The 27,989-nt window shown below is 36.4% G+C and overlaps 8 protein-coding genes across 8 annotated transcripts; 3 read left to right on the top strand and 5 right to left on the bottom strand.

Annotated features, from left to right (window-relative positions):
* Positions 1-234: 234 nt before the first annotated feature.
* On the top strand, positions 235-1,870 carry RHIMIDRAFT_249893 (uncharacterized protein; the record flags this gene model as incomplete). The annotated part of the gene is made up of 4 exons (XM_023610672.1): positions 235-327; positions 380-606; positions 658-788; positions 840-1,870. The coding sequence occupies 4 exons, from the start codon at positions 235-237 to the stop codon at positions 1,868-1,870; spliced, it is 1,482 nt and encodes a 493-aa protein (XP_023468703.1).
* A 73-nt stretch (positions 1,871-1,943) lies between these two features.
* Positions 1,944-3,579, bottom strand: RHIMIDRAFT_108790 (CMGC/GSK protein kinase). Its single transcript, XM_023605205.1, has 6 exons — positions 3,473-3,579; positions 3,232-3,422; positions 2,853-3,181; positions 2,468-2,768; positions 2,217-2,400; positions 1,944-2,157 (listed from the first exon to the last, which is right to left on the bottom strand). The coding sequence occupies exons 1-6, from the start codon at positions 3,477-3,479 to the stop codon at positions 2,018-2,020; spliced, it is 1,152 nt and encodes a 383-aa protein (XP_023468702.1). The 5' UTR covers positions 3,480-3,579; the 3' UTR covers positions 1,944-2,017.
* Positions 3,580-3,815: 236 nt separating this feature from the next.
* Positions 3,816-6,404, bottom strand: RHIMIDRAFT_276909 (RNI-like protein). The gene is made up of 7 exons (XM_023612658.1): positions 5,926-6,404; positions 5,711-5,870; positions 5,279-5,660; positions 4,746-5,228; positions 4,552-4,689; positions 4,063-4,498; positions 3,816-4,015 (listed from the first exon to the last, which is right to left on the bottom strand). Exons 1-7 carry the CDS (start codon positions 6,357-6,359, stop codon positions 3,934-3,936), a joined length of 2,115 nt encoding a protein of 704 aa, XP_023468701.1. The 5' UTR covers positions 6,360-6,404; the 3' UTR covers positions 3,816-3,933.
* RHIMIDRAFT_312144 (uncharacterized protein) lies at positions 6,387-8,639 on the bottom strand. The gene is made up of 4 exons (XM_023614785.1): positions 8,360-8,639; positions 8,133-8,291; positions 7,305-8,073; positions 6,387-7,249 (listed from the first exon to the last, which is right to left on the bottom strand). The coding sequence occupies exons 1-4, from the start codon at positions 8,588-8,590 to the stop codon at positions 6,489-6,491; spliced, it is 1,920 nt and encodes a 639-aa protein (XP_023468700.1). The 5' UTR covers positions 8,591-8,639; the 3' UTR covers positions 6,387-6,488.
* A 7,413-nt stretch (positions 8,640-16,052) lies between these two features.
* On the bottom strand, positions 16,053-18,010 carry RHIMIDRAFT_308062 (DEAD-domain-containing protein; the record flags this gene model as incomplete). Its single annotated transcript, XM_023614553.1, has 5 exons — positions 17,768-18,010; positions 17,642-17,711; positions 16,862-17,587; positions 16,631-16,811; positions 16,053-16,579 (listed from the first exon to the last, which is right to left on the bottom strand). The coding sequence occupies exons 1-5, from the start codon at positions 17,803-17,805 to the stop codon at positions 16,053-16,055; spliced, it is 1,542 nt and encodes a 513-aa protein (XP_023468699.1). The 5' UTR covers positions 17,806-18,010.
* Positions 18,011-18,536: 526 nt separating this feature from the next.
* RHIMIDRAFT_249888 (uncharacterized protein) lies at positions 18,537-20,272 on the top strand (the record flags this gene model as incomplete). Its single annotated transcript, XM_023610671.1, has 5 exons — positions 18,537-19,207; positions 19,256-19,637; positions 19,813-19,838; positions 19,929-20,002; positions 20,055-20,272. The coding sequence occupies 5 exons, from the start codon at positions 18,537-18,539 to the stop codon at positions 20,270-20,272; spliced, it is 1,371 nt and encodes a 456-aa protein (XP_023468698.1).
* Positions 20,273-20,981: 709 nt separating this feature from the next.
* RHIMIDRAFT_199503 (Phytochelatin-domain-containing protein) lies at positions 20,982-21,841 on the bottom strand (the record flags this gene model as incomplete). Its single annotated transcript, XM_023606381.1, has 3 exons — positions 20,982-21,382; positions 21,435-21,506; positions 21,556-21,841. Coding segments are annotated over 3 exons (759 nt in total), but the record flags the coding sequence as incomplete, so codon positions are not given.
* Positions 21,842-26,613: 4,772 nt separating this feature from the next.
* RHIMIDRAFT_287107 (putative NADH-ubiquinone oxidoreductase) lies at positions 26,614-27,972 on the top strand (the record flags this gene model as incomplete). Its single annotated transcript, XM_023613444.1, has 2 exons — positions 26,614-26,701; positions 26,783-27,972. The coding sequence occupies 2 exons, from the start codon at positions 26,614-26,616 to the stop codon at positions 27,970-27,972; spliced, it is 1,278 nt and encodes a 425-aa protein (XP_023468696.1).
* Positions 27,973-27,989: the final 17 nt, after the last annotated feature.

Raw genomic sequence — 27,989 nt, 5'->3', positions numbered from 1 at the left:
AATGCGCAAATAACGAGCCAAATAATCTGCACGTGCATCGAAGGGTCTGTAACAAACAGTGGATTTCAATTGCAGAAAGAAAGAGAAAGAGAGAAATTTTTATTCTAATTTGAATATAAATTTTTGTCTTGACTGTCAACATCCAGTACACTCTTTCTCTTTCTTTCTTTTTCAACTTTAATGAAAATAAGCTATTTCCTTTGGGCTTCAGTACTTGCCAGTGGCAGTTTGAGTATGCCATCGTTGCTACAGCAACAACCCTTCGTCACGAATCAACAAGTTAATGTGACCGTACACGGACGGTATCTTCATATTACAGATATTCATGTAAGATATACGAGTAAACAAAAACGGGGGTGTTTATCTAATAATCACGCAGATGGATAAGCATTATTTGAAAGGCGCGACCATAGCCTCTGATTGTCACCGTGAGCCGAACAAACACAAAAAGAGAAAAAAGAAACAAGGTCTCTTGGCTGGATATTGGGGTGCGCCCAATACAGATTGTGATTCTCCTCCGAGACTTGTATACCATAATATAGAGTACATTGCCAGCGAATGGAAAAACAAGATAGACTTTGTGATTTGGACAGGTGACAATGCTAGGTAACCAAATGGCTACATTCTATGACGTTTTTTCTCATAATTTTGCGACAGACATGACGGAGATGCATTGATCACTAGAACTAAAAAGGAAATCATCGGTTATAATCAAAAGGTGACCCGATTGTTAAAAGAAGCATTCACGTTAGATGATAATAGAACTTTACCTATTGTACCTTGTATAGGTAAGCCAAGCCCATTCCCTTGAATTGAAGAGAACTAATAGAGGTATATAGGTAATAATGATGTGCATCCTCATAATGCACTGAGAGGTATCAAACATAATCCACAGTTGGAAGAGTTTAGCGTACTCTGGCAAGACTTTATTCCAAGCGATCAAGTGAAATCATTCAAGAAGGGAGGTTATTTCGCTATCAATGTCGTTCCTGGGTTACGTGTTCTTTCGCTAAACACTCTCTACTTTTTCTCATCAAACGATGTTGTCGGTAGTTGCCATGACCCAACCAGTCCCGGTCATCGTCATATCAAATGGATGCGATCTCAACTCAAAAAAGCTCGCAGAGATAATGTCAAAGTGATCATTATTGGACATGTACCTCCTACTGTAAAGACGTTTAAGGACAGCTGCTTAGACGACTACATTCGTCTGTCTACTAAATTCGCTGATGTTATCACTGGGCACATGTATGGCCACGCCAACATGGACCATTTTCAAATCATTGGAACCACCATGAGCAGCAATAGCATCATGTCTGGCTTAGATCAAGAAAAAGAAGGTGCAGTCGAAATATATAAAGATGCAGGTCGTTTCATTTCAACACTCAAGCGTCAGTATCGTAAGGTGAAAAAGATTCGACATACTGAAGATCTTGTTGTTGTTCACGTAGCTCCTCCTATGCTACCTCTGTTCTACCCCACTTTCCGTATCAATGAGTACGAAACAAACCATAGCTCCTCTCAATTTGGTAACTGGCTTCGATACACACAGTGGTACACAAATTTGACATACTGGAACGAAGCACGCGACCCGATCACTGGCAAACGTCTAGCACCACAATTCGAAATTGAGTATTCTACAGACAAGACGTACAATATGACAGATTTGACAGTCAAAAGCTGGCTTGACTTTGCCGAAAGGGTTTCTTCAAAGAATGAAAAGCAGCTTTGGAGAACTTATTTAAGAAACATGTTTGTTCAGACTAGCAATCAGTGGTATGAGCAAAGTATAGTAGATAATAGACCTTCTATAAGACCATGGTGGAGTTGGTTGCTAGAACTTGTTACAGGAATAAATCCATTTGCCTAGTGTCACTTCTTTTTATTACTTTATTTCATTTGCTACATAAATTATTATTATTATACAAAGTAATGCTGGGCAATGCATATGTATAACGCACAGAAAGAGACAGATATTTATAGAGAATATACATGCATACGTATGTGTATATACTAATTAAATTGCTGAAGGTGATATCTTCAGTTGTTCAAGCGGAATTGGCTCAAAGCTATGAATATCAATGCCTCTGGACAAAAGTTCTGGTTCAGCATGAGGGGGTACCAAGCGTCTGATTAAATCAGGTCGAATGGATAACTCTAACAGGTCATCAATAAACAATCCTTTTCCCTTCTATTTTTTTTTATATATATCTTACCTTCCCTTGTGAAATTCAAGACAGGTGGCAAGGGCTTTCCATCAGGAAGTCTAGTGTTTGGATCACGAATTGGATCAAAGAAGGGATGACATAATGCTTCGATCGGAGTAATTCTTTGCTGAGGATGGTACTGCAGCATTCGGGTTAATAAATCAACTGCTTCAACTGTTGCAGTAGTAAAGATCTAAAAAACACAAAACAAAAAAACACAGTCAATCATCTCAGACTATAAACTATGTTTAATGATTTACCTTTGACAGTGCTTGACGCTTGATCTGAGGGAATCGATGCTCGACATAGCTGGCATTCATTGCAGCAATTTCTTGCTTAGAAGGTGTTCCCAGAATCTTTATGATTTCTACAAGTTGATCAATTCCACTTTCTCCTGGAAAGAAAGGCTGACCCAGGATTAGCTCAGCCATAACGCAGCCTGTTGACCAAGTATCGATACTAAGTGTATAGTTTGTAGCACCAAAGATCAATTCTGGAGCACGATAATACCGTGAGCAGATATAAGAGACATTGGGTTCACCGGGAACAAGTATCTTGGCACTAGACATATGATCAGTTACCCCTTCTTTTTTTTCTCCTCTCTCTCTTTTTGCTCTGTCTGTCTATAACTCTTGTTCGTCTTACCTTCCAAAATCACACATTTTACAAATACCTGTAGCAGGATTTAATAGAATATTTTGTGGTTTGATGTCACGATGACAAATTCCAAGGGAATGAATGTATGCTAATGATCTGAGCACTTGATACATGTATACTTGAACTAGTATCATTGGCATGTGTTGTTTTGCTTTGGCGTAGTATCTTGTTGCTTTATACAAGGTATCAGGCACATACTCCATAACAAGGTTCAAATAGACCTCATCTTCTTTGTTTTCAACTTGGTTATAAAAGTATGACTTGAGCTGACAAACATTAGGATGATCAACAAGGCGCATTATTTGTAACTCACGATTCTATAAAGGAATAAATCATTTCTATTTCATTTTTTATAAGGTCTCCCTACTTTAAATCTTCTATCTTGAAGAACTTTTTTGATAGCAGCTTCCTCGTTTGTTTCGATCAGACGCGTTTGGTAAACAACTCCAAAAGAACCGTTTCCTGTTATCTTCTTGTTTGTGTATTCTAGTCTGAATTGTTTTCCAGTTCTTGCTTCTTTTGCAATCACTTTAATCGTTTTATCATGATGACCTATTGCTATATTATCTTTTTAGTTTTCCATAGGTTGATACAATGTTCATCATTACCTGTCATGCTTTGTTATTGACTATATATATATGTATACTTTCAGATTATTATAAAAGAGGAGTCTTTTTGTCAAGAAAAAGAAAAAAAGAAGAGAGCTGTTACGTATATGAACAATAAGAGTTTATGTTGGGGTGTGTGTGTGAATGTAAATCTACCTTATTAACCGTCACAAAACCGGATCTTTTTTTTGATTTTGATTAACCTCCCGATGGATTTTACTTGGCATAGGTTGTAGTAAAACGCATGACAAGGAGAGGAACAAAACTATACCCTGGATTGATATTCTAAATGCATTGTTTTTTTTTTTTTTTTAAAAAAAAAAAAAAAACACGCCCAATTTAAGGGGATTGAAAACAAGCCCTTTCTTTCCCTTTAAATGCACTGTTAAAAAATGAATATCTCCAAATGCTTTATTATCGATCAAAACGACACTCTAGAAAGAATATTTTTCCTCGTAGACTTAATTTCTTACTCGATGCCTCAAGAATTCAAGAACGGCTCGTGTCCCCTGATCGACGATGGCAGGACGAGGGACCCTGAATCTGATGTGTGTTAATACAAATTACTAGATTAGTCTAGTATGACTTACCTGTTGCCAAATACCGTGAGCTCTTTCAAGGTTGTGATTGTTGACAGCTCAGGAGGAAGATACCCAATATCATTGTTGGAAAGGTTCAAAATTTCCAGTTTCTTCCCAAACATGTCAATAGAAATATTATCCAACTTGTTGGAGCTTATAGAGAGTATCTTGAGTTCTGGTAGAATGGATGCCATATTATCTGGAAGACTGGTAAGCAAATTATTATTTAGCACCAATTCTTCAAGATGAGGAAAGCTGCTTTCACCATTAGCAGTTAATTGTTTCATACGATTCTGGGATAACTTTAAGGATTTCAGGTTAGGAAATACCATCCCTTCAATCGTCAAACTAAACTGTTCAATACAGTTATAGTCCAGATCAATCTTGACCAGGAACTCTGAAATGCAGCCCAAGCTGGAGGGAATAGTAGAAAGCAAGTTATGGTCTAGTGTGTATGTAATGAGCATGTCTCTTTTATAAAAGCACTTTATATCTTACCTAACAACACGGTGCCTGGTATTGTCTGATTTGAGAAATCAAGATCTTCTTCTGGTAGCTCCTTTAACTGCTTGTTTGACATGATTAGTTTCTTGGCTATATCCACTTTCTGTTTTCGTGATTGTGTATCATTCATATCTATATTAGCGCTTGTTATATCGGATTCTTTTCTATGAAATAAAATCTCATTTTACCTTTTTCATTCTTGTCCTTATCGAATGCTGCATCATCATCATCATCAATAGAATTATCAGCTTGTTCATTTAACTTGTTTTCTTGCTGTTGGCTCTTGAATTTACTTCTTAATGACTCGATTAAATGGGTCATGGAAGAAGTAACACGCATAGGATTTCCTTCAAGATGGATCGTTTTTAATTCCTCAAACTGTCCCAATTCACAAGGTAGCTGGTGTATATCATTTGCCCTGATATCAAGACGTTGTAAATGGGTCAAACAGACAATTGCAGCCAAAGGAATGTCTTGTAGCTTGTTGGATGATATATCTAATGTTAAGATGTTGGGGGCTCCACGAAGATGTATCATACCCTCTTCTGTCATCCTGTTGTTTCCTAAAGACACTTCAACTAGTTTTGGAAGGTCAATACTGCCTGTTGAAATTTGTGTTAGTTGGTTATCACTGGCATGCAAGCGTACGAGTGATGGCAACGTAATTTCTCCTAATTCAATCATTAGTTTTTCATTTCTTCTTGATCAATGCCAAGTATACCTTTGAATAAAACCCGTAGTCTGTTTTGGCCAACTTGTAATTCTTGAAGCTTTGTAGCATGAAGAATAGCTTCAGGAAGCTGCTCGATTTTGTTATGACTTAAATTAAGTTTGACGAGGCTTTTAACAGCTGTATCATTTGGTATATGGATATCTTTGATGGTATTATGGCTTAGATCCAGATGCTCAATACTAGACTCTGATGTATCAGGCAAGGATACCTGGTGTAAATGATTATGTGACATGTCGAGTTCTTTAAGGTTCTTCAACTTTAAAAGCACGCTGGGTACGTCTTCGAATTCATTGTATGGGAGCGATACTGACGTCAGGTTTTGTAATAGTTCAATCGTATCAGGCAAGCTTTTTAACTTGTTTACCCTAAACTAGATTTGCTCTTAGTCAAGAACTGTATTGGTTTGGGCCCATGACCTACATCAATCAGCTTTAGAGCAGCGAATTCTTTTCCAAGCCTTTCATCAATTTCTGTAATCTGATTATCTCCAGCAATGAGTTTCGTAAGTTCCTCGACATCATACCATGCATCCCCTGAAGAGCTAAAGTCTACGACAACGGAGTTGGGATCAACATGATACCTAAAGAAGTTACAGTTAGTTTATAACAATTTACTTATATTTTTCATATACTTGCATATTTATCACTTCATCTGGTATCTTGTCCAGATTTCTGCTGGATATGTTTAATTTTCCTGAACCCTTTGCCTGTTTGATGACTACATCCAGTCTTCTTGGTGCCACTGTAGACTTTTCTGTAGCACTTGAGCTTCCGTACCTCTGAGCACCTGTCATCACTTTGCTGCTCTTTGGAACAACTTGAGGCTCCTCTTCTTGGCGGCCACTAGGTTGCTTTACAACTGCCAATCGTGCACGTTGTTGTGCCATAAACGTCTTCACTCCTTCCGTTGGTCCGGCTGACTTTACAGTGCTCTTGCTTACTGGCGTAGTTTTTGGAGTCTTGGGTTCAGCAGGTGATGGCGTAGAAGGAGTTGGCTGCTTTTGAGTTCTTAGCATAGATGCCTTTGTGGGTCTAGGTTGAATGGAGGGCTTTCTTTGTCCCACTGTCATTGGAATTCAAACAAGTTTCTGAAAGTGCTGGAAGAATAAATAAAGAAGGGGGTTTTTATTTCTGTACATATTATTTTTAGGCTCAGCCTTATTTGACACACAAACAAGTTTTAAGAAGAAAAGGAGAATTTATTGTTCAACAAGGGGACACTGTCCAGCCAAAACAACTTTGGCTACATCTGACCATAACTTTTTGACATCATCAGCATTTTCATCATTAAAGTGCATACGACAGTCAGCATTGTTAACGCTGTATTCAAGCAGATCAGTTTCGTCTCCAGTAAATTCTGAGGTTGGTCTATAGACTTCTCTAAATGTCCAACCCATATCTGCGCGTTCAGGGAAAGGTGTAGGGGCGCTAGAATCTTCACTAAGGCCAAGAATTTCGAGATCCATCAAGAAACTAGACAGACGATCGCTTTCACCACCTGGGAAGGAAGCAAACTGCATACGATTACCTCGAATTCCACCCAGACCCATAGCAGGAACTTTATGGGAAAGACGAAGACGAGATGCCACAATAGCACAGGTAGAGCCGCAACGGCCATCGGAAAGGATCAAGACATCCGAGGGCTTCCATTTTGTGTTTGTGTACTTGTTGTTCAGGCTGTCGTTCCAACTTTCACAGCTCAGGGTAATCGGCTGTGAGAATTTGACTGTGTCTTTTCCTCTCTTGTACTCTTTAGTAGTTGTAAGCCATGAACTACCACTATAGCCCTTTGATCTGTAATCGATCCATTTTGTGGATTCTTGTTCGTAAGCTTTCTTGACAACTCGTTCGAGGAAAGGTGAGTACTTTACATCAGACATATAATCAGGGGTGGAGTTGAAGAGGGTACTAATAAGGAATTCTCCTGCACATGCATCGCCACCACCGTTGGACGAAAGATCTGTGTAGAAAAGAGATGTCAGTAAGAAAGTAAAAGACAAGGCAGCATACATTACCAAGAATGATCTTCTCGATCCCCTTCTTTTCAAAATCTTGTAGACCAGAAATGACATCGTTTACGAATTGTTCCTTGTCTTCAGAAGCAATAGAGAAACTTTGGATATCTACAACGCCAACTTTGTCAAGGTCACCCTCCAGCTGTATAAATTCAATATATGGGCCCTTGGAAGCGCCTACAGCGTTAAGATTGCCTTCAGAATTAAGCGCAAATACGTCTCCTTCGTGGATCATCTTTAATTCATGAATATCATAGTGGGTGTCTCTCTTTTGATGGTGAGCAGATTGACAAAACTTTGTCCAATAATTATCAGCATCGCTAAAGTTTGGAGGCACTTGAGCAACCCAAGGTACTTGAACAGTAAAAGGTTCGTCATAATCTTCTTGTATAGGTTTTGTGCCTTGTTTAGCACAACGCATGGTATAGTTATGAAACTCTTGAGCAGGTAAGAAACGGTGGTAACCAAGATCATCGGCACCATCATCCCAACCGTGAAAGTAACTCTTGGTATTCATGATGTTATTAAAACATGTGTTTACATCTTTGCTTTCTCCATTATTGTTGACAGCATAGTTAACAATCATATCCATAGCTTCCATACCATCAATCTGTGTTACTTCGCAGCCAACCCAAGTCTCTTTGGCTTCTGGCCAAACGTCATTTTTGACATAAGCAACATTAGCAATTAATCGCTTATTTCTTAAAAGTGCATTAAGTTGAATCGGCTGCCAAAAGATGAATTGTCGATAACAGAAAGGGACGTAAGACTATAAATACATAGGTTTATATTTGTATACTCATTGAGCTGACATATAAAATATCTTACTAGGTGAGCATCTTGAACTTTATCTAGTAATAAGGCAACTGCTTCTTGAAACTCTCGATCGGATTTCCAGTCTTCCTTTAATATCAAATCAAGACCGTAGGATATGTTTACTGCTGGTACGGACAATCCTTCTACATTTGGCGGAGAGGCTGCTATTTCCTATAATAAGCAAGTTCAAATTTTTAGCTTCATTTCCTTTCTATTAAACTATTCCATTACTGCTTTACATTAAACACATAAAGTTCGTTTGTCACTTTTCTGACTGTGTCCACTGTTTGTTGAGCAATATCTTTGTCAAATTTAAAGTAATCGAGACAGGCTTTGGCATCATGAAAACTGGCGGTTTTTTTCCCAGCAATGGCAGCACAGGGGTCAGTTGTGTTCGTTGTTGCTGCAGAAGCTAAAGTTGATAATAAAAGTGTTAATGAACCAAGGAGCCCATAACCACTTGTTAACATTATAAGATTAGAAAATAAAGAAGGAAAGGAAAGGGAAAAGAGAAAGTACAAAAATAACAAAAACAATAAAAGTTAGGTTCTATAAATACATTAAATTGGTGACACATTGATCCAGAACCCAATTTGCTTAATTTAGCAGCCAATTACTATTAGTTACTTGCTGGGTTCTTTGTTTTGCTTTTAGGCCCTGATAAAAAAAACACTCGTCCTATTCTTTATTTATTATGTTGTCAAGATCTAACCAATCAAATGGTACAATAAACGCTTTAAAGAGAACATTTGATTGCTTATTCTGGGGTCTATCGCAAGGTCTTCATCAGCCCGAGCTATCAGGATCAGAGACACTTCCGCCCTAAACGATCACCCAAAGACTGAATCTTCACGAGCTGTCTTCCGTTGCCATACCTACGGTAACAGCTACTGTAGCAACCATAAGTCTCATTATGCAGCCACAGACTTTCAATTCAACCTTTGGATATCTCTTCTCTGATAAATATTACGAGCTTGCACAAGGACGTGGAACTGTTCGTTTCAAAATCGAACAATTATGCGTCACAGTCATTCATTCTCAAGACTACCTAAACAACGAACGATCCACTTCAACCCAACCTACGTTCATTACGTCGTATCGCTTAAGACAAGGCCGCTGTCAGGACTAGCTATATTTACTAGGAGTATAAATTGGCCTTGTCGAATAATGATGCCTCTTTATTAAGAGTCAGCTCATAAGCCAAGGCATATATGCCACAAGACACACTGACAGCTAGAAGAACTTTAAACTAAGAACTCAAAAGATTGCTGATGGAATAGTGCTGACAATGTTCATCAAAGGTTTACGATACGATTATTATATGTGGTACAATATAACTTGGCTGCAAAGAAATTGATGCTATTAAGGACCAAAATAAAAGGGTTAAAAGACAATGGTATCAGGATGCCGCTAGTTTTGCATGATATGATCCTGGGTTACTACACAATAAAGATACTGAATTTTTATTTAATAATTGGGTTAAGCCGTGAGCTATGATGAATTAAAGACGATTTATTACTTCTCAGCAACCATGTTTTTGCAAATGGGAGAGCAAAGAAGAGCTTCCAGCAATATAAGCCTAGACTATATCATCCATCGCCGTTTGAAGGTAGCGATAGTCGTCTAGTTTTTTTATGGTTTAATAAAGCATTCGCTAATAGCTTGTAGTAGCAATAAAATTCATATTTGAGAGAGTTAATGCAATTTTATAAAGTTTCTTTCTGGTATTAGGTGTATTACTACTTGAGTAACATGTCCTACGATATAAGTCTACTACAAAGCTAACCAATAAGGAATCAGGAATGTCATTCTCCTTAAAATAATTCATGCAATCAAGAAATTCTTCAACTCAGGAACGCTTTTCAAAGTCACAATGTAAACAAACCAAAAACTATAAAAAGAGGCTCTGATTTCAACCTTCTTTTTTCTCTACACTCGAACACTATAGTTTGCCCAATTCCGAGATTGAAGGAATGTTCCTAGAACATTGCCGGATATTGAAGTGCCGGATAGCTGGTCTTTCCCGCTTCGGGGGGAGAGCAAGGGTTCTTATTTTTCTTCTCTAAGAAATATTCTTTCTTTTTATTATTAGAATTAATATAAATGAAAAAAAATAAAATAAATAAAGGCTTGGATACTCTATGTTTCTAGAAAAAATGAACAATGTTGGAATGAAATGAGTGATTCTTTTTTTATTTATTTATTTACCTTGCAACAGTTGACGCTTTATTCTTGTCTGGTTGGCTGAAGTTAACTTTTCCTTTTTCGGTCTTTACTGTGTCTGCTGTGCTCTTAGTTCTCTCCTTCTGGTAATCGTATTCTATCTTTCTTTTTTATTTTAATTACATCTCTGCTTGGGATATAGTGTGTCTATTCATTATATCATGATTTATTTTGCTATCATTCTATATCTATTTTAAACTATTAATATTATTATTGTCATATCGTTTTTGACATTTATCAGTAGTTATGAACAACTCAGTTCAATCAACAATTGTGATAAATTTGGAGAGGGTTAACAAGAGAAGGCGAATAGTCACGTTGATTGATGGATATTCTATGGCCCCCAAAGAAACGTTGGAAGCAATCGCTCAAAAGCTGAATACATGTCTCCAATATGATTCACTTTTTTAAAAGCACAGATGATTGTTTCTTTGGTAACTTTTACCATATTCTTTCTGCTGAAGTACTGTATCAGTCTTTGTTTAAAGGTAAGTGCCATTATGATGCATGACAATTTCAAAAACACTATGCCCGCATAAACTTCTACAAAGTAAATCTAGAAATTAAACACATTAATTTCATTTTAACTATCCTGCTTATATTTATATTCTGGAATACAACTGCGCCTGAACAAGCTTGATAAAGATCTGAGATATTTGGTAGGTGACATTATACCTCATAGCATAACCTTTATCTCATTACAAGTGCCATTTTTATCTTGTTATGGTGTACAACCTACTAGGCATTACCTGTGCATTGAATTAAATCACAGCTCTTTTGTTCCTTGAAGTACAACTTGTTACACAGTTAAATCGAACAAATATAAATAGTTCAAGTTGTTGATTCTAATAAAAAAAAAAAACATTTCTTTGACTGCAAGAGCTGCATCATTACAAAAACACAAGAAGAAGGCTAAAGCCCTTCTATTTCTACTCGAATAATAGATTTACATTATCAAGATCTTATACTAGTGTACGCTTAATTAATACAGTTATGAGTAGTAGTCGTGCCTTTATTATCATGCTTGTCTGCAATATATACATATTAGGTTTTGCTAATCATGTATAAATAATAATTCCAACCATAAAAATAAAATAATACTTGTGGATGCTCTTGAAGATCGCATTTTAATGCCATTCTATGCTATTTGTCGTCATTTATGGTAAGAATACTGTAAATGTTGTTATTATTTTCAATAGACTTGATTATAATTTTCTAATGGTCTGATGCTTAAACATTGTATGCCTTAACGATTACTTTTCCTAATCAAGCAAAAAGTGAAACGAAAACAAAAACAGATTAGGCCTCTTAAGGATCTTGAATGGTATGAAGGGATGTTATATTTATACTTTGCTTGTTGCAATACTACATACGTATTTTTTTTCTTTTAAGCTATGAACAAGCATTGTTTAATGAGGGCGATATGATACAAATATGACTAGTCTAGGATACAACAATTTTCTGTTTAAGTCAGGTATGGACCTCGCCAAAAGCTGACAGATGCCTCATATCAAATATATCCTTCCCATAAGCTGACATTTCTAATCGATAACCAAATTATTTAGATGTACTCTGTCTATGTTGGTATTGCTTTAAATCAATATGGATAAAAAATAGCCTATTGGAATTTTATATTACAAAAATAAAGGAGACAAAACGCGTTTGCGAGAATTCACATGACGAATTTTTTTTTTAAAAAAAAAGGCGATAACGGTGATAGACATTATTCGTGAAGGTCAGTGCTTGTAAACAAAAAAGGAGTCTTTTTAACAGTTATTTCTCTCTTTCGCCTCATAGCAAACATTTACTGGTCTGCTGAGATCTGTGCTTTTAACAGACGGCTGCCTTACAACTCAATAAATGGCATCAGCCAAAGTTATGAAACACTTTAAAAGGATACATGCTTTTTTCGGGTATGGAGTTGAGCTTGACATACGCTGAGAGTTACTCTTTATTGCAACACGCGTTAATTACTTTTTTTTTTTTAACTTTGGGGCTTTTTTGCTATCTACATTTTCTCTTTAGATAGGAATGATCCACTATATACGCTTTGATCTATTTTTAAAAGAAAGTATAGCTTGCGTCATTTTTATTTTTATTTTTGCTATTATCCTGTTAAAATTATTTATTCTGGCATTTTTGGGAAATTCAGTGTGAATGGGATTGATTTTCCATGGCTGAAGTTTTCCTAAACATACAAAAGCTGATTTTGTCTAAATTCAATATGCATACAGAGGCACATCGGAAATAAAAACAACTTATAGGAAATATCTTTTTTTCTCTTGTCAACAAGAACAAGCATAAGAGATTATTATTACATTTGACAACAATTTTAATAAAGAAGAAGGGCAGAGAATGCAAAAATTTATGACATTCGGCGTGGGCCTTGATCAAAAAATAAAGCAAATTCCTTACAGATGTCATATATTTGACCTTGATTGATTATGGCCTATTATTTCCCACATTAACCTTTTACATGTTCAAGAAAGGAATCATGCTGTTGTAGGCAGTTGAATCACTTCCAACACGGGATAAAGAAAGAGGCAACAAAAAGGTAGAGGGTAAAGTATTAAAGATGTCTTGAGCAAAAAAGAGATGCGATAACAACATCTAGAAAGGAGCAAGGTTGAATGTTTACAATCATATGCGTTAGAGGTCACACTTCCTAATAATTAATCATCATGAATGAAATAGACAGGATTAGTCCAAGAAAGGGTGTTGTTGTATCAAGATATCTACGCATCTCTGTCACAATAAACACGCAAAAGGATCCACATCAATTAAAGGTTGATAAGTATGTGGCTTGTTATGCAATAGTGCAATTCAAAATGTATAAGGCAGCTCTTTTTTCTTTCATTTTCCCTCCTTTTCTCCCATTTTTTTTTTTTGTCGAAGCACCCTACACGTGCCCTTTTTTATTTTGACTTTAAAAATGATTCCTTATAACTCTCTTCTATGTTTGTGGCATCGGAAGAAGCTCAAAGGATGATTATTAACCGTGATATAGCCTTCATTCCTGCAAGAGGTCGCGTCTATTGGAGATGAAATTCGTAGTGTTGTTGAATTTTATAACCGTTGGTACCTATGAAGCCAAATGCCCAGAATTTGATAATATGACAACATTGATCACGGCGATGTCGTCAAAGCTCAGACAAAATCAGTAGACGGAAATAATCAACCATTCCCTAGTGAAGTTGGATGCTCTGAAGCGCTAGCTGTAAGTAGCTGTGACGATATTATTGCTGACTTAATATCCATGTCTTTTATAGTCTACATTTGATTACTTGACGAAACACTATTGTTAAGGTGTATGGTTTATTAGGCATTATCTGTGCATTAAATTAAACCACAGTCCTTTTGTTACTTGAATGTACTACTGGTTACACAATTAGATAGACGTAGTTCATATATGGACTCTAATAAAAAAGACCTTTCTTTACCACAAGAGTTGTACCGTTACAAAAACACTAGAAGGTTGAACCTCTTCTATTTTCCGTTCGAGTTATAAATTAAGGTTATCACTATCAAACATTCTCTGAAAGAATGTCATGCCTTCATCTGCTACCGCACAAGATCAATTCATCAAGACTTTACTCTGTAAAACATTCGTAATGAAGTCGCTGTTGAAATCCATGAGCGCATCTCCAGATTACATATACTGTGCTTGCATGGTTGTGTGGCCTAGATGAAAGTAAGTTTAATGAACAGTAAAAAGTAAAACCACTCTGAGAAGGTAAACTGATTTGCTTAGTTCGGCTTGATCACGGATCTTCAAACCTTTTTCCTCATGACATGCTTTGAAAAATGAGTAAAAACAAGCAAGCTGACCATCAAATGTACAAGGACAAAGGTTGAGAGGGGACGGCATCTTTAAAAATGCCGCTTATAGTAAACAAAAAAAAAATGATGCTTTTATCAAAGAGCACTAGATCGGCAATGTTATGAAGCGTACGTGATAGTTGTCAAAAGAATCTCAGCATCATTCTTTTAGTATCTGCTGGTAGATGGTGCGTTTAAGAAGTAGAAAGAGAGAAAGTGGAGAGTGAAAGATGCTGTTCTATAATAGTCATATATAGATCAACATCCATTACTTAAAGAAATAAGGAGATCTCATAAAAATTGGTAAAGGATGTCATTATTATTTTTGATGGAGGACTTGTTTATCATATAATTATCTTTTTTTGGTATTTGCTAAAAAGAATTAAAGACAAATCACTCTAATCCTCATGCATCAAAATATGTTTATCAAGCATGAAACATACCATCCAAATTTGACAGATTCAATTCGAGAAATAATGCAATTATTTAGACAATGACATATATCCTCGATAATGAGAGTGGCCTCCCTTGGAGTCGCGGCTGTTTAAAAATTTGAAGGATAGATTTGATACAATCTAGACATCTCTGTTTGGTTTGCTAGTTTGATTTCATCAATAGCCTCTTCTGCTTTGCCCATGGTCACTCCTTCATCATTTAAAGTGATATGCATTCGTTGGTATGCATTCATCACTTCATTATTTACAGGCTCCAAATGCCCCTTGACTTTTAAACTTTTTCATAATAACCTTTTGGTCATTAGGAGATAATTTGATCTGTTGAGCTCCTTCCACAGACACTTGTCTAAAATGAGAAAGGGCTTTTGTCACTTTTACTTCATTTATTTTCCAGAGCGAATCTGCTTCTTTGGTGTTTTCAAAATCCGTATCGCCATAATAACTACACTTGATCTTAGCCAAAAGGCCTGAGAGGATATATCGCCATAATAACCACTCAAATAAGCGTTTATATATTACATTATATTATTTTGTTTTATAAGACTCTCTCATGCTCCATTTCCAGAGCTACTTGCATCTTCTGAATATTCTATATTACGCTTTTTTGTGGCAACAGTGATGGAGCTTGCTGAAGGGCCAATGTTGATATGAATTATAATTTTTGATTTGGTCGCGCAATTAGCACTTTGCCATAGTTATTGTTATTGAAAGTGTTTGAGCTCTTTTTATCCTTTTTGCGAGCTAATATTTCCTTTCAAAGGTTTTGTTACTGCTGTTACTGTCACTTTGTCATTAATTGCCAACGCTTCAATTAGGTTCGTTCTCAATCTTCTAATGTTTCCTCGCGTATCGTTCGAGGGATTACTCTTCCCTATTCTTCCAAAGGCAGCTTTTATTGACCATTTATCAACGAGCGTATGATACTGACGAATAAATAGTTTTAACTTGAAAACATAAGAAAATGACAAGATGGAATGAGTCTTTTATGAACAGAGAAAAAAAAGCGTTCTTAATACAAGAATAAAAGCCATCAACCAATTAAATCCATAGATTATATAAACATAGCTGCTGTGGATCAGTGCTGTGGGCTTAATATGATCCATTGTGTAGAGAAATTTAATTTATGCACGGAATATATGTTGATTTTGCTATAAAATTATTTGTTAGACACATGGACTGTACCACACCTTTCTTCTCCATTTCGACAACTGCACGATTTGTCCAAAGATCAGTTTTGAGTAGCTGTATAGACATCAAGTGTTTAACTTGAGTATGTAAAGTTGCCAAAATACACATTGGTTTTTATGTTTTTTAATGCTGTTATTATTTTTTAAAAGAAGAGAAAAACAAGCGCAAAGGTAGAAGAAAAGGAATAGGAATTTTCTAAACTTATTTACAAAAAAGAAAGAAAAAAAAAAAGCGTACAGATAGGCAACTAATGCCCTCTTGAGCCCATATGTTGACGTCCTCCTCTATAATGATTATATCCACCGCGTGATGATTGATGGTAGTTTCTACGTTGATAGTGTTGCTGCTGCTGCTGAGGCTGTTGAAGTTGCTGAAGTTGTTGAAATTGTTGAAACTGTTGGAATTGTTGGAATTGTTGTTGTTGTTGTTGTTGTTGTTGTTCAGGCTGAGATACTCTCTGTTGTTGTTGCTGACGAGTAGCCATAGCTAATTGACGATTAGGTTGCTGAACTTCGGCATTATCAAGAGCATTAGGAGCAACATACAACGTCTTGTCGATTACTGGTGGAATAGGTTGAATTTCAGTACCCAATTCACGCTCAATCTTATACAGATTGAATCGATCTTCATAAGTAATCAAGTTGATAGCTAAACCAAGGTGACCAAATCTGCCTGAACGACCAATACGATGTAAATAGGTTTCAGCATTCTTGGGGAAATCAAAGTTAATGACGACGTTGACTGCTTGAATATCGATACCACGAGTTAAGAGATCTATTATATATTAGCCATAGTGCACATATTTATGATGACACTTTTTTTTACCTGAGCACACCAAGTTACGACAAACCCCGTTTCTGAAATCATGAAATACACGGTTACGGTGACTTTGGAGCATTTTAGCATGGGAATAGAAGCAAGAATAACCTAATTCAGTGATTTTCTTGGCCAATAACTCGACTCGATTGGTAGAATTACAAAAGATGATGGATTGATTGATTTGAAGCTATGTACAAGCCTAAGCATATTACTCTTTTTTCTTTGTGCTAGTTTTACCTTTGAGAAAAGCGTATTCAAACAGTGAACCTTTTGTTTTTCTTCCACAAATGCGTAGTATTGAGTAACACCACGCAATGTCAGCTCATCCATCAGGTTAATTTCATAAGGCTTGGTAAGATGCTTATCCTTAAAGTTCTTTACAATCATTGGGAAAGTGGCACTGAAGAGCATAATCTGTCGATTACTTGGGAAAAAGGCAATTAGCTGATCAATAATAGGGGAGAATTCTGGTGATAACAGTTTATCGGCTTCATCCATGACAAATGTTGTAGCTTCACTGAAATCAGCCACGCCTTTTGAAGCAAGATCGAGAATACGACCTGGTGTACCAACGACGATGTGCACAGTTTCACCCAGACGCAAAATATCATCCTTTAAAGTGGTACCTCCTGTAGTCACCATCACTTGAATATTCAAGTGCTTACCCAACGTTTTGCATACTTGTGCTGTTTGTAATGCTAATTCACGTGTAGGGACAAGCAATAGAGCTTGAATCTTGGATATTTTGTTGTTTATCTTTTCTAAGGTTGGAATGACAAATGCAGCAGTTTTTCCTGTACCGTTTTTGGCTCTTGCAAGTACATCACGGCCTGCTAAAGCAATAGGGATAGCCTCTTCTTGGATGGGTGAGGGTCGTTCAAAGCCAGCTTCAAAAATACCCATCAATAGTTCTCTTTTCAAAAAATAATCTTCGAATTCATTTCCTTTTGTAGCTGTTACATCCTAACATAGCTCGTCAATCACTCCTCTCATAAAGTCAACCTTAATCTTTCTTACCTCTGTTTGTGGTCGTGTATCTTTTTTTGGAAGCATCAAATTTTGTTTCCATTCATTATTATCGTGATTACTATATGAAATGTGGTTATTTAATGTTATGCCTAATAATGATGTATAAATATATACCTTAATTGTTGAGGAGTTGTCATAGAGTTGTTCATCATTTTTTTTGATATAAAAAAGAAAAAAAAAGGGAGACTTACGCAAACAGTAAGGCAGTGTTAAAAAAAAAAAATACAATTTTTAAAGCCAACACACCGTGATGTCACCCCAAAGATTTGGAATTTCTGTTTGCACTCATATACAGAGTAAGCACATTCAGAATCCTTTTGATTATGATTTAGCTTTCTGGGGCTTTCTTAAAAAAAGGTTTCTTAAGGGGGATAGGGAGCATCACTGCCTAAAATAGTAATAACACTTACAATTCAAGATGTAGAAGCATGAAGCTTGGCTTAAGGCTTAAGTATTTTATATCTTTTTTCCTCTGTTCAAACGATATTTACAATACATTTTATAAATATTCCTGGATGGAAACTATATGCATGGACGATCTTTTTGATAAAAGGGAGGCTGTTGCTGCATTTATTCTACACAAAACTAGATAAAGTGTAATCATTTTGTATTTTACATCAAAGGATATTTCACTGGACAACATTATATGCAGTGTATATAAGTAGCGCCTGTAGCATTGGCCTATTTCTGGTGCATGTAGCGTTGTTCATATTTTTCCATGTTTTGTCATCAGCGAAAAAAGGCTTAATAAGCATTGATCTCTTTTTTTTGTAATGCGGAGACTGAAGATTATTCAGCAAACCTTAATTGGAACCCTTTTTATTTATATTTCTTTTCTTTCTTTTTTTTTTTTTTTTCTCTCTTTTATAATTTTCAAGCTAATATGGTATCTAAAGTCTTTACATTATTTGGAATGAATGTGGTCAGCAATGATCCTTCGATAGAAGAAAAAGACAAGGAAAAGAGCCGTCCGACGACAGTAAAAGAATACGTTGAATTCTTAAAGAATCAGGTTCATGCACCTAGTGCCGTAACGCCAATGCTTGTCCCTGATGAGCATATCAAAATACAGTGTCAAGTGCGTGCACGCATCCCAACAACACAAGGGGGAGAAATGTATCTGTATCTTTACAAGAACAATCAAGATACTAAAGAACATTTGGCTATTGTTTATGGAGATGACATAAGATCAAAGTCCTTGGATAAGACTTGGGAAAATGAAACTATCATGAATCGAATTGTCAGAGGAGCTTATTATGGAAGACTAGAAGAAGTTGTAACAGATGAATGTCGATCTTTAGCATTGACAAAAGATCAAGAATCTTATTTAGAAGCACAGCAAGCAAAAGCCAAATCAGAGTGGAGAATGTTATCAGAACCACCCCTTGTCCGTATCCATTCAGAATGTTTTACAGGTGAAACAGTACACTCGGCCCGTTGTGATTGTGGTGAACAATTGGATAGTGCAATGGCTCAAATGCAAGCAGCAGGAAGAGGTGTTATTGTTTATTTGAGACAAGAGGGAAGAGGCATTGGATTGCTGGAGAAATTAAAGTAAGGGAGAAGTTTGATTTACTGAAAAGTTATTAACAATCTACGTAGAGCATATAATTTACAAGATTTAGGACATGACACCGTAGCTGCTAACGTCTTGTTACAACACCCAGCGGATGGAAGAACATACGGTATAGCAAATGCCATCTTGAAAGATCTTCAGCTCAAAGAAGTAGATTTACTCACAAATAACCCTGATAAAATTAAGCAATTGGAATCTTATGGTTCAATCAAGGTAGTTAAACGTCGGCCCATGGTTCCACGATCATGGTCTTCTCCTGCCTTGAATGATGGAACCAACAGTGCTATGCCATCTCCCTTACTTTCTCATAGCCGTAATGAAGTCAGCCATTTAGAAACATCATCACCCGTACCTTCTTCAGGCTCATCTACACCAAGAAATGAATTAGACAAATATTTGGCTGTCAAAGTGAAGAAAATGGGCCACATCTTAGATTTACCAGAGGATCTGAAGTTACAATAGATTCAACCCTTCGTGGCTTGAAAGTGACTTCTTTTTCGGACATATACTCCAAATGCTTTCTGAGCATTATTTTTTCTTTCTTTCTTTTTCTATATACATATAAAATGGTACCTAAAAGTAGGGTTTTATAATAAATAAACATAATATGTGTGTGTATACAGTTTTATCTAATTAATATCTGCTTGTGTAATCTATAGAAAGATTAAGTAAACGAGTCCGTTTATCAAAAAAATACAGTATCAAAGATAAAATTAAGGAGCATCAACGTAAAGAAAAGAGACAAGGCAGAAAGAATCCACAGCCTCAGCGTAGTAAGTTGCTTCAAATACAAAGATTATCTTTTTTTTTTCTAAATTTAAATAGAATCCAAAAAGGATCCTGGAATTCCCAACAATTGGCCATTTAAAGAAGAGCTTTTGAATGAAGTTGAAAAGCAAAGATTAGAAGCTGAGGAAGAGAAGAAGAGAAAGAGGGCGGCATCAAGAAAGAAGAAGGCAGCAAAGAAGGCTACTAATGAAAATACTAAAGAACAAATTGAAGAAGAAAAAGAAGACGAAGAAGAACATTCTGAAGAAGAGTAATTCGATTGTATATAAAGCACTTTTTTTATTTCTATTAGATTAAAGGATGTATTTTAAGTTACATATGTTCAATGATGGTTATTTACACACAGCGACCCTTTTGATCGTCTTCTGCGGACCAGCCAGGACCGCAAGTACAGAATGTAGTTGTAAGTTCAGTGACCTCTTCCGAAATACGCTGAATTTCTTGTTTCATGATGGGTGTCATATCTTGGCTCTTTCTATATCCATCCAGTCGATCCTGTAGTTCTTTGGGTAGAGATGTATATAGCATACGGGGTGAACCAAGGACAAAAAGGGTAGCGAATGCAGCTTTATAATCAACTGTGGTATATGTATCCATGTTTCGGTTTGCATAGAGTGCATTCATCACGACTGGATAAAGAGGAGATTTGGTAGTGTCATAGAGAAGTTGATTGATGTATTCTTCTGCTTTTTCTGAGGCGGTTGCGTTAAAGGATGCAAGTGATTTGTTTGCCAAGATGGATGTATATTCTTGAGGAACGTTGCGAAGGACAAGTTTGACGACGTGCTCCATTGTATGAGGCTTTTCTAACCACATATCCTCTGGTATACGCTTACAAAATGACTTAGCAAGCGTAGACCAATTTAACTTAGCGCTTTCTTTTGTTGGTCTTTCGTCCCCTGATCGCTTGCTGGTTCTATCATTCGGTTTAACTTTGCATAGACTAATTGGCGGGTATTCGGCGTTGTAACTTAGAATAAAATAACCGCGCGGACGACCGGTTTCTTTGTCAATTGGCTTCATTGATTCAAACAAGGTCTCAATAGAGCACCAATAACTTGGGTACTTGTAGCGAGCTGTGTCCAACACAAGTACCATATTATTCCTCGGGTTATAAGCACCAATAGGTGAAAAGTGTCCATCCCCCGTTTGTCCGAGCGTCTTTCTAGAAAATGATATGATCATAAACTTGTCTGATGTTGAAGTGACGGATTCCAAGTCCTTTTTGAATTCATCAAAGCTAAAATCAAAGGCACGTTTGACTTGAACATCAGAATGGCACTTGGCTAAGCATGCAAAATTATCAAATGTGATGCCTTTTGTTTTCATATCTTCTTTTGATGAGCAACAATGTAAGAATTCATCTATAAAAAATTAATCAGTCATAAAATTAGTTTACCTAAGCTTGTGCCTTACCTGAAAACCATCGCCAATTGCCTTTCCATCTTCGTTTTGGATCTACTTCTAGGGCATTTAAGACCATAGCAACTATAACATTCATAAGCACCCCGCTTAACTTTTTATTGTAATCACTTACGTGAACTTGGGCCACAATAGGATGGCTCAGATTGTGTTGTAAAGTTACCGGTCAATGGGAAAAACCCTTCTGCATAACCATCATCCATTGCTTCCCTGAATAGCTTTTTACCTTCAGGAGAAGCAAAACGTACTAAGGTTTTCGGTAATTCTCTTTGATAAAAAGTATTCTTTAGATCTTCCTCAGATTGCCTTTGAACACCAAGCAAGTCTCGAAATGCAGCTGTTGCAGAAGGAGCTGTACCTTGTTCGTCCGTTGTTGCTTGTTCATTTGTTTGAATGTTCATACTGCGAAATTGCGAGTTCAATATGGAAATAGTAGGAAATGCATTGTTTTGTAATCTTTCTAAATGTTTAAATAAATAAGGATTGCAGTTTCTATTTCTGCAAGTGAACCGTAATGGTAACCTTGCTCTCAACATGTTTAAACAAGAAAGAAAGAAAAACATGTCTATCTTTGTGAAAAGTTTTAACAGTCGCTGTTAGGCTGAAATATTAGCCGAAGCGGACAATTGTTATTGTTCCTTTTTCTAAATTTTCAGTGATTTGCAGTATTTTTATATTTGACACATTGCCGTATCCGAACATAATTCACGCTTATTGAAACCAAGAAATTCACCCTTACAATAATACTTACTAGTACATAACATCATTTCTTGATTCAGATGTCACAGTAGTAAAACTAGGAAACCCTTAATTAAGCTACTTTACCCCAGAACAACTGCTAGACCCACGCCAAATATAATCCCACAGTAAACTTGAATAGTATAAATAAGAGCCACTCTTTATCAATAAAAAGAATTAATTCAGTCTTACTGTATCTTATTGCTTCTCATTACTTTTATATTATTACATACATCTTCTTACGAAGTTGAAGGATAATCTTGGAACCAGTCCACATGATGCAGACCGATTGATCACAGGATAAGGGAATAATAGTGCTGGACTTGTTGGATACGGGCTGTTATTGGCTGTTATAGTTGTAGTGCAATATTTGTTGGAATTTAGTAATGAGCTTGTCTCTTGCTGCGACGTTAAAATTCAATTCTCCATAAGTAATTGAAAAGAAAAACGAAGGTTGAGCATTATTAGGCCAGTGGTTATAGTAAGGGCCTGAATTATATGAATCTTTGTCAAGACGAAAACCAGAGGATGAAAGGGCTCTTGATCAATGTCTTAAAGAAGTGGCTGGATGTGTAGCGTGCGGTTAGGGTATTCAAGGCCCTATAATGACTATCCACCATTGCTTTATCTGACAGCCATCGCTGATAGCTTTGGTAAGGACTTATGTGGGAGCTTGTTCAGGTAAAATGAAGCCGTATCATCAATAGAAAAGGAGAAGACCCAAGCGGCCGTGTGTGTGAGATGATGACCGCCCATATGTGGATAGCTGAGTTTACCACTGTGGTGCCAGCCAAGGCATCAGCTCTTAGTACGGTTAAACATAGGTATCCATAAGATTGTCCAACTAAATTGAAAAAGATAGCTCTGACCCAAGGCGGTAACTGAGTCCGAACTTATTTCGTCGACCAAATCAGAAAAAGGTTTTCAACTAAAAAATATAAAAATAAAAAAACAAAGCAAGTGAGATCGAGCTTTTGATTAAAGCACCTTTTCCCTTTAATGAAATGAACCAGCATTAAACTTGACCATGAATAAAGCGAATACTAAATGCATGCACTGTTGTGTTTATAAGTAAAAGTATTCTTGGCAATATTAACCATAGGGGTCGACAAAGTAGAGGTTACACTTGATCAACAAAATGACAACATTCGTTACTACAGTAATAAATTGCACTGCCATCACATTGTTCCTCTCTAAGGTTTATTGAGTTATTCTTCTACTATTTTATCTCCATATTAGGCTTATTTTTATCCATTTCATGCATTTATGTATTCATATTCTTTTTCATGGTTATAAAATCTCCTTTTCTCATCGCCAATAAATCACATATTTGATAGTGCCTCTCATTCATGATACGCTAGTATCCACGCCAATAAATTCATTAAGTGAAGTATGTCGCGTACCTTAGCAACCTACTCTGTTTCGAGCGCCATTTGAAATAGTTTATGCAGACTTAGAAGATCCGTTGCTTTACTATAAAAATGAACGTATAGTCATTAAACCTATCACAAGCATAATCATCGCTAACTTTAGCTTACATTTCACAAGCAGAAGGGAAAAGTGCAAGGATATAACAACAGGGATTAGAGGATAAACACCTTACCTTTTACTTTTTTTTTCATGTGCACGAAAAATATGTCGTATTTACCCTATAAATACTTAATCTTTTCGTGTGAGATTACTATAAATCTATACTCTAAGAATGAATAATGCAAAGATACTGACAACAACACATGTTATTAATATATAACGCGACATGCCCAACTATTATTGGACATAATTAAATCGGTTCCTTAATAATTCTATCTTCATATAAAATGACGCTGTTTGTAATAATGAGCTCTCTCTCATCTTAATATACAATAACGAGGTATATAGAGACTCATCGATATACATTTCCCTTATCACTTCTTCATATATTTAAGATATATCACAAAATAAAAACAAAAACATTATACACTCTTATGTTTTCCTAAGCCAGCAATTTAATCACCTATGTTTCATACTTGATAAGCAGGCTTTGATACATGATGATTAGGATGATTTGATTTTGGTTCTTGTTTGCGAAAAATAGTAATCCATTATTACTTTTATGAGACAAGCTAGAGTGACTAACTAATAGATCAATCATGATTGATTTCTTTTGATTGATAAATAACAACAGTAATGAAATCAATTACATGTGTTCCACAGAATCGGCAGTCTAGTGCTCTTTGGGAAGAGCCTTATTTTTTGATTACTATCAGCTGTATTTTTAAAGGATACCATCCCGTTTCAACTTTTTCCCTTGGACATTTAATTCTCACCTTACTTTTTTTATTCATTCTTAAAGAAAACGACCAGGAAAATAGAAAATAAAAAAAAGACGTATTGGAAATAAAAAAAGTGAAGCAATCATAATAAAAAAAGAAATTATGTGTGTATAAGTGCGTGAAGTCAACTTTATGTAAACAAGCGGCCGCACTAAAGGAAAGGGCCCGTGAAAAAATTATGCAAAAAAAAAAGGAGGAGACGTTCGGATGCTTGGATGTGTTCTAATATGGATAAGATAGAGGATGAGTAATTTATTTATTCATGCATTATTGGAGAAAGAAGGAGCGAGTCTTTTATTTTCAGCTTAAATAACATGATCCACGTAAACAAAAAACTATAAAAGAGACCATCATTATTTTCCTTTTTCTTCATTCTTTATCTCTTTTAAAAATTCTTCTATGCTTTTACCATTCCCTATGCTGAAAAGGTATAACGGCGTTTAGGTGATCTCAAAGGACATATAACTAATGCCATTATTTAGAAAATTCACTTTTGCTGGCTCTATTTCATGGTTCCTGATGAATCTTGCTCTATCATAATGATCTCTCACGGGATAAAGCCTTAAAGTAATCTCTGCTACTCGCTAATACTCAAAAAATACTTGCTACTGCTTATCAATACACTTAAACAATTAAACAATCAAATACTCAAACAAGTACTCAAATGCCTACTCATGCTTATTAAATCTTTGAAAAGGGCCTGTGAACGCCTGCTCGTGTTTACCAATACCTAGTCATCTTGGATTTGAAAGCTAGCGATAATGTGGTCTTCTGGACTTATGGAAGAAAAAAAGAAATCTCTACTTGCTCTCTAAACTTGGCTATCAAAAGAAAAATCTCTACTTATTCAAAGCTCTCTCTTTGGAAATCAAACTACTGCTTACTTAAATAAAAACTTCATTTTGTTACTCCCACACTTTGACTTTTTGTTCTTTAATCGTAATAAAATATATTCATTTGAGGCGCTTTTCTTTTTCTCTGATAATCTACTTGTTATCTGTTCTATAGCCTGAAAACACATGAATGATGTAGTCCTTAATGAAAAAAAAAAAAAGATTAATCAGCAATCGCTTGAAGGCAATCAGGGCATTTCTTGATCAATGCATTTTTTTTTTTCACAAAATTTTACAATAAGCTTTGGCTGTGTCGCAGATTTAAGACTAAACAAGACGACATTGCCTGTAACTAAATAGGACGAGGTTACCAGTAGCCTAGAAAATGGTTCCTTTAATGGTCCAGTTTTACGCCAAAAATAAAGAAAAAGAAAATAAACGTTTGTTCAACCTGCTTACAACAAAAGTGGCAATGCTCAATATTTCGAGATATCCATTTGGGACATTGGCTGTCTTGACCAATCCTGAGGATATCATACAGCCTTTGTTATCTTTTCTGGTGTTTGTTCAGATATAAAACCTTGGTTAACGGTAGCTGCTCAAGCATCACACATGATGTACATTGAGAAATATAGTTATTCATCACTTCCCTTAGTCTTTCGAAACAGTGGCAGTAAGTAATAGCCGTTCGAAACTCATCAGCTGGTATCACAGCAGCTTTAGCCAAAATAGTACACTGTATTGCATATGATGAGATTAATAAACAAACATTCTTCTATCATAAAATAGCATAAAAGCAAACGTTACCTTTACAGATATAGGCGTATTGCCTCTATATATTACTCTGATGTTAGCATCTCCTTAAGGGTTCAGCATGCCAGAATTGCTACGTCATCATTTCTGCGGTTAGTCTAATCGGGTCGCTTGAAAACAGTGGGCGGTCTTTGAATAAATTTTTGCCCTGGCTTGAAATTTATCTATGACCAAAAAAAAGACAAGAAAGACTGTGCAGCTTTTTCACGAAAAGGGTAATTAGTGTTTTTAATAGATAAACATCAAGACAAAAGAAACTAATTGTAGCTTTTTCTCTTTATTTAATTCATCTCATTACACAATTATATCAACACTACAATAACCAGTCATCAACTCCCCCCACTCTTGTGTTAATATATAAACATGTCATTTGCTACTAGATTGTGGGCACGCAAATTCGCTAATGCAGCCCCCAGTGCAGCCCGTGCTTCTTTCCTTAGACCTACAGCATTAAGAAACTATAAGCCTTTACGTACAATGGCAACCGCAACTACTCATTTCACTCAAGAAGACACTCATGATGATTATGCACGCACTACAATCACTGAAGATAAATCATTTGGTGGTAAGTTTCTTTCTGACTTTTCCAATTTTCTATTGTATACAGCAGTTCAGGATTCAAGATTTGCATAACACATTTATATAGATATTCGCGATGAGGAAGAGAGTAGAATGCGTAACTTCACAGTCAACTTTGGTCCTCAGCATCCAGCCGCACACGGTGTGCTTCGTCTCATTCTCGAATTAAACGGTGAAGAAATTGTTCGTGCTGACCCTCACATCGGTTTATTGCACCGTGGTACTGAAAAGTTGATTGAATACAAGACGTACATTCAAGCATTACCTTATTTCGATCGTCTTGACTACGTTTCGATGATGACAAATGAACAAGCTTATTCCTTAGCTGTCGAAAAACTTTTAAACATTGAAGTACCCGAACGTGCCAAGTACATCCGTACAATGTTTGGCGAAATCACCCGTATCTTGAATCACATCATGGCTGTCATGTCACACGCTATGGATGTAGGTGCTTTGACTCCCTTATTGTGGATGTTTGAAGAACGTGAAAAGTTGATGGAATTCTATGAACGTGTCTCTGGTGCTCGTTTGCACGCTGCCTATGTTCGTCCAGGTGGTGTCGCTTTTGATCTTCCTCACGGACTTTTGCAAGATATTCATGACTGGTCTGAACAATTTGCTGATCGTGTTGATGAAATCGAAGAACTCTTGTCCGGTAACCGTATCTGGCAGATCCGTACTCGCAACGTTGGTGTCGTCACTGCAAAGGAAGCCCAAGATTGGAACTTTTCTGGTGTTCTCGTCCGTGGCTCAGGTATCAAGTGGGATATCCGTAAGGTAGCTCCCTATGATGCTTATGACCAAGTCGAATTTGATGTTCCCATTGGTCAAAACGGTGACTGTTATGATCGTTATCTCTGTCGTATGGAAGAAATGCGCCAATCTCTCCGTATCATTCACCAATGTGTTAATAAGATGCCTGAAGGCGCCTTCAAGACTGATGACTGGAAGATCACTCCTCCCCCTCGTGCTGCTATGAAGGAAAATATGGAAGCTTTGATTCATCACTTTAAATTGTTCTCTGAAGGTTTCTCTGTTCCTCCCGGTGAGACCTATACTGTCATCGAAGCTCCCAAGGGTGAATTTGGTGTCTATTTAGTTTCTGATGGTACCAACAAGCCTTACAGATGTAAGATTAGAGCTCCTGGTTTCTCTCACCTCCAAGGCTCTGACTTCATGTCTCGTGGCCACTTGCTTCCAGATATGGTCACAATCATTGGTACAATGGATATTGTGTTTGGTGAAGTTGATCGATAAGCATATTCTTTTTCCCC

Source organism: Rhizopus microsporus (genome assembly GCF_002708625.1).
Source record: "Rhizopus microsporus ATCC 52813 unplaced genomic scaffold scaffold_4, whole genome shotgun sequence".
NCBI classification, from domain to species: Eukaryota; Fungi; Mucoromycota; class Mucoromycetes; order Mucorales; family Rhizopodaceae; genus Rhizopus; species Rhizopus microsporus.
Note: the sequence above shows the minus strand (reverse complement) of the source record. Positions and strands in the feature narration are given on the sequence as shown.